General features: G+C 34.1%; 1 protein-coding gene across 1 annotated transcript; it reads right to left on the reverse strand.

Moving 5' to 3' along the window:
- Nucleotides 1-6,074: 6,074 nt before the first annotated feature.
- On the reverse strand, nt 6,075-6,653 carry LOC115873513 (olfactory receptor 14A16-like; the record flags this gene model as incomplete). The annotated part of the gene is made up of 1 exon (XM_030888727.1): nt 6,075-6,653. A coding segment is annotated over one exon (579 nt), but the record flags the coding sequence as incomplete, so codon positions are not given.

Genomic DNA, 6,653 nt, shown 5'->3' on the forward strand with positions numbered 1-6,653 from the left:
AGGCACTATTTCCCGTGCACTTATCTCTCATGCTCCAGACTCACCTACTAGAAATGTTAGTGCTCTGCTCCTTGCCGTGCTCTGTGTTCCCAGCTCTTCTACTATTCAGGACACGAGGGAGACAGTCGCTGAAACTCATCACGTCACAAGACTTCCTCCTCTTGCAATTGTATGCCAAATGAAATCATTTTCTATTTGCTTCCTAGTGTCTTTGGGGAAAATGGTGGACTGAGAGAACAACATGATTCCCTAGGGAAATATGAATGAAGTTTTATGAAATCTTATTTACCTGGCATGATCAATGGTATATATCCTTAGTGTTAATAACTCACCTCACACTGTTGCTGTAATGTTATCTTGCTGTTTCTGTAGTATATATCAGTGGAAAATTATATCTAGCCTTCTCATAGAGTAAAAATAGCATAGAGTTCCCATTATAGTTTATTTCCTATGCTGTTGAAATTCCAGAGAATAAACTCATATCAATGTCAAGATGAATTCTGGTCTCATATATGTATAGATTTGAGGATGCCTAGATATTTTGATGTGACATTTTGTGCTAATAAATTCATGTATTGCCTGCATTTTCCTTAATGCTAGAAAACTGAACTTCTATTTTTGAACTATCTATGATATGTGAATATATGCATTTGTTAGTATTCAGTATCTTATTTCGTGGAATAAAATGGAGAACATTTTATCAGTGTAATCAAAGACATGTATGAAAAAAATGTAACTGAAAATTTCCTTGAAATGTACAAATCTGAAACATATCTTCTATTAGCAAGACAATACCTCTTTAAAATAATAATATATTCCAAGCATTAAAACATTTTGGCAGTTAAAATGAAAACTGTCAGTATATATACCACTTAAAGTATTTATGAAAATCTTGATAGAGTTCATGCAGAAATGGAATTAAAGGAGAATGACACATTCCCACAATCTTTCAAAAGACTCCTTCCCATGTGCTAGTATGTTTGTGTGTTTGTGTGTGTATGAATATCCTGAATCAGTCGTCTATAGGTTAATTCCGTTTTTGAGTATATGCCCATGGTGACTAGTGATATTAAACTCTACTTTTGAGATAAGGGGAGCAAAAATTCAGTAGAATACTTTCTCCTCCTCAATGACACAACCATACTCTACAACAAAGGTAGTATTTTGTGAATTGGATTCTCTTAGGGACATTATTTGGAAGTAAAATAATGTTTAATAGCTTCAACAAGAAGACAGATTGCATCACAGATTTAATAAGAATAGAGAATCCAACCTACGGTATCTAGCCATTTCCTAGACTATTTGCTTACCAATCTGATTTTTCTTTTCCTCCTCAACATGGGAGATTTAGTTGAAAATCAGAATGTAGCTGCTTAATGCTGAGAACACTCCTTAATATCCGATATTCTTTAATTGGCTCTACTTTCCTCATCGGGAAAAAAAGCAAGATATAAAACATGAAGTTATCAAGGAGGTTTTTCCATGTATAATTCTTTGCAACTTAAAAAATGATAACAAAAATCATCAAACAATGGAAACCTACTATCTTTGTTGTCTATTGTCCAGTTGAATCTGCTCAAAGCAACTTTTTAAGACAGCATAAAACTCCATCAGCTTCCCTAGGCTACAGTTTTTAAGGATGAAGATTGTAAACTACCAACCGTTTCTTTATTAGCTAAATATTTAGCCAATTTGCCATCCAGGCTCATAAAGAGTGCTACAAAATTGAGAACTATGCTCATCCAAAAGGTATGCACATGGAATTTCCAAAATTTCGATATGACAATTGAAAATGTGAAGAAAGAAAAACACGCCAAGTTTACTAAGAAACACCAATTTTTTATTCATTGGGTAATTACAGATTTTAACAGCAGTATACTCCATGCAGAGTCCAAGGATGCTCAGCCAAATTCAGAGGTTCAAGTCCACTCAGAGGCTTCTTGGAACAACAACGTGGCTATCTGTTGTTATCATTGTTAGGTCCCTTTGGAGTCAATTCTGAATAATCGGGACCTTTTGGGCAACAGAATGAAACACTACCTAGTCCTTAGCTACCCTCTCAATTGTTCATATGTTCTTATTGCTGTATTCAGTGTGTCATTATGTCAATTTGACAGTCTTATTCTTTGTTGCTGCCCCTCTATTTACCAAGCATGATGTCCTTCTCTAGGGACTGGTCTCTCCTGACATGTCCAAAGTACATGAGGCTGAGTCTCACCATCCTAGCCTCTAAGAAACTTTCTGGCTGTACTTCTTCCAAGATATCTGTCTGTCTTTTAGGCAGTCCATTTTAATGTTCTTTGCCAACATTGTATTTCAAATGCATGAATTCTTCTTTAAATTTCCTTAATCAATATTCAACTTTCAAAGCATCTGAGGCAACTGAAAATACCCTGGCTTAGGTCAGGCACACCTTAGTCCTCAAAGTAACATCCTTTGTTTTCAACACTTAAAAGAGGTCTTTGGACAGCAGATTTATTCACTCAATGAACTGTGTCATTTGATTTCCTGACTGCTGCTTCCATGAACATTGATTGTGGATCCAAACAAGACAAAATTCTTAACAACTTAAATCTTGTCTACATTTCAACTTTTTATCCATTTACTAGTGAAGAAGCAAGTACCAAATCTAGTGATTGAAGAAGTCTACAAATTTCTTCAGTCTAAACTTGATTAAACAGGCAATCAAGACATTTTATTAATTATTGGTGATTTGACTGAAAATTTAGAGATTAAAATAGTTGGAAAATATGACCTAGGTCGTAAAAATGAAGCTGGAGACCACATGATAGAATTTTGCAAGATCAACAATTTACTCATCGAAAATACCTTATTTCAATAACAAAAAGGTGACTATACATGTGGACTTCTCTAGGTAGAATACACAGAAATAAAACTGAATACAGTTGTGGGAAAAGATGATACAGAAGCTCAGTATTAGCTGCTAAAACCAGGCCAAGGGCTGGCTGTTTGGGGTTTTTTATTGCTTTTTTATTTGATTGCTTGCTTGTTTGTTTGTTTTGTTCATATGTAAATTCAGGATGAAGAGAAGAAAATTAAGACAAGGTCATGAGAGCCAAAATACAACCTGAATTTTGCAAACATCTCAAGAACAGATTTGAAGCATTGAACCTTAATAACATAAGACCTGATGGGCTTTGGGATGACATCAAGAACATCATATATGAAGGCATCTAAAGGTCCTTAAAAAGACAGGAAAGAAAGAAAGGAACACGGATACCAGCTTCTGGAATGTCAGCCATGGACTACGCTATGGAGGCCAGCTCTCCAGGAGCAGTTGCTGTGTGTCTGCATGACTCAAGTTCAACTGAGTCATTCTTGTTCTGGATTCTCTACGAAGCAGAGGAAGCCAGGAGAACTAATTTGACCCCAGAGCAGATTTGTGGCAGTGGAGTTCAATTTGAATTAAGCCTGAAAAGCTTGAAAATGTTCATATGCTGCATTATAGGTGTAAATGAAAATTAAATAGCCTAAAGCATTTAAAATATAAATAATTGAGAGGAATTAATAATTTAACCCATGATGGCTGAGACAGTAATTATAATCTAAGCAAATATGTATAAAATTATCATAGCATGATTATATAATAGCATATGAGTACAAAGTTGCACTTCTTTATAAATTTTACTAATTTACTCCTTTAGTTTTCCACCCCCAAACAAGATCTAACGATAGAAACTTTGCATAGCTGGTGAACTTGAGGAAATGATTTCTTGGAACATGAATGGAAACTAAGTGTAGTGAAACACACAGGGAGAAGTGTCAATCCAAGAATGAACAATTTATCTGGATATAATTCTGGGAAATTGGACTTATTATTAAGTATGAACATAAGTATCTGCCCAAGACATAGAAATGGTAGACCAATTCCTCTAACTTTTTTCCTCAGTTTCCTCATAAGTTAGTTTTAACTTTCCTATGCTGGTTCCGGATACAGCATCCCAGAAGCCCTAGACAGAAATCATGAACTACAAGTTATATTCCACATGTGCTATCAGAAAATATTGAGCTGATGTTGCAGTAATAGCTTTCAATGTAAGCAAAAACCGGATGTGAGATTGGGCACAAAAGATACCAAACATTTACATTTCTCTAAGTGTTGTTTTTCTTCTTGGTTAATTGTAAAAACAGTAAACATTTATTATACATTTGGGGTACAATTCTATGGGTTGTATCACATGAATAAATTGCTACCCTCAAAATGAGGAGACATGCTGCTTCTCCATAGCTAAATCATCACTCAGTTCTAACCTCTGACAATCACTGACCTGCTCCCATTCCTAAACTTTTAGGGTTCCCGTCATATCATATAAATGAAATTATACAGTTTAAAACTTTTTTAAAGAAGAACTTTTACTCACCATTGTGCCTTTTGGATTTATTTTATTTGTTGCATATCATATATAAGCTTCTACCAACATTGTTTTTATTACACAGTAGGATTTCTTTACAGATAAATAACAGCATGTTTATGTAGTTATTCAATGATAACATTAATATTTGCTACAACAAATGTTAACCATTGAATGTTTATTGCTTTATTCTGATTTAGATATTGAAAGGAAACATACCATAATCAATAAAAAATAATTTATAATATGTTCTGATGGTATGAGGATGGTATACAAAGATGTGCTTGGTAAGTGCTGAATAGTATACAAAATTTATGATCATATAATTACAGAACCTACTATATATTTTACTAGATATATAACTTAGGATATGTTCCTCTGTTTCTTTTTCCCAAATTCAAAAGCGTAAAGACATTAGTAATATTTTGTGAGGACAGAATGGGTACATCCACGTAAAAGACTTAAATGAACAGACAGCCAGTTATTATCATCAGGATTATTTTTCAATGTAAGGAAGGAAGCAAATATTGAAATGCAAAACAGAAAAAGAGCCAGAGAAGTTATAAAACGGGGAGAAAAATGTGGGCAAGGAACATGTAAATAAAAGAAAAGGTAAAAAGCATCGGGAAAAAGGACATTATTTTCAACAATATTGCGTGAATATTCAGAAGAAAGTTATAGATAAATGTAAATTGAGAAAATATCTAATGACAAAAGACTACATTTATATTAAAATTAAATACAGATGTATTTTAATAAGTGAATTTAAAATTTAGATTTATTTATATTATTATACTTTTTATAAGGTTAAGATTTAAGAATAAAAAGTGCAGGTTAAAGAAGTAGTGGCTGCCCATATGTATGTAACTTCTGTATATTTTAATACAACATATTATTTCAGAAATTGGGATACATCATAAGAGTTTTACCATTTCACTGTTATTTACTATCACTATCTTAAAATTCTTTATTTGACACTTATTATCAATAGATTTCTTTCAAAACTCCTTTAAAAGAGTATTTTGAGTGTGATAATTGCAAGGTAACAATTGGGGGACGCTTTTTATAAATTTTAAAGCTCTGTATTCATGAATAATTTCCTTGTCAATAAAATAAAAACAAATTACAGATCATAAATATCTGAAGTTATTCATTTTCAGCTTAATTATTGAAAGAGTTAAAATGAGGCTTACTGAAATTGTATTACAATTTGTATATTTTAAAACTATAACAAAATCATCCAAAATAAGGAAGTGAATGGTGATGATTAATATGATATGACTAATAATTCCTCAGACCTGAGTCCTGCTAACAGCACAATAATTGGAAGATTTCCAGTGGACTGGAATTCCCAAGACAGTCTTCAAACATTAAGCCATATTTAATGCTATGAAGTTGCCTTCTATGTACTAGTGAGATGAAATCAAACATACCTGTTTTTAAAAATATATTCAGGTTGGTTGTTGAGTCAATTCTGACTAATAATTACCCTTTAGGGTCAGAGTAGAAGTGCCATGTAGAATTTTCTGGGATTTCATATTTCAGGAAGAAGTTGTTGGGCTCAAAAATGCTAAGCTGTTTGGTAGCAGTTAGAACCTAACTATTGTACCATCAGGGTTAAAAGACCTGTAATCCAAAGAGATCTAGAACACAATCATCTGATATCCACTAGTAAATGAAAAAAAATTCATATAAATGCATTCACATTTTTGAGAGAAATTTCCCTCTGAACAGTCTACCAAGTGCCACCTTCACATCCCTGTTTCTCAGACTATAAATGATTGGATTCAATGTGGGAGGGAACAAGGAGTACAAGGCTGACATGAAGAGGTTCATTGATGAGGAGGATTTGGATGCCGACCCTAAGTACGCGATGAATCCAGAGGAGAGAAACAACGTCACAACAGTTAGATGGGGCATACAGGTAGAGAACGTTTTGAACCTGCCTTGTGAAGATGGGATACTTAAGACAGCTGAGAAAATGTGAACATAGGATACAACCATTAAGATAAAGCATGCAAAAGCAAAACAGCAGCTAGCAATGATAAACGCATATTCTAAAACCTGGTCCCCAGAACAAGCCAGTGTAAGCAATGATGGAATATCACAGAAGAACTGATTAACTAAGTTGGGCCCACAGAACGTGACAGAGAATGTACCTGAGACATGAACAGATCCATAGACACATCCACTGAGCCATGATGCAACTACCATCTGCACACAGGCTCCTCTGTTCATGACAGACTCATAGTGCAGAGGCTGGCAGATGGCCGCATAGCG

The sequence above is a fragment of the Echinops telfairi genome, unplaced genomic scaffold (assembly GCF_000313985.2).
Source record: "Echinops telfairi isolate 266 unplaced genomic scaffold, ASM31398v2 ScPeMD7_7469;HRSCAF=8507_0, whole genome shotgun sequence".
Lineage (NCBI taxonomy): Eukaryota > Metazoa > Chordata > Mammalia > Afrosoricida > Tenrecidae > Echinops > Echinops telfairi.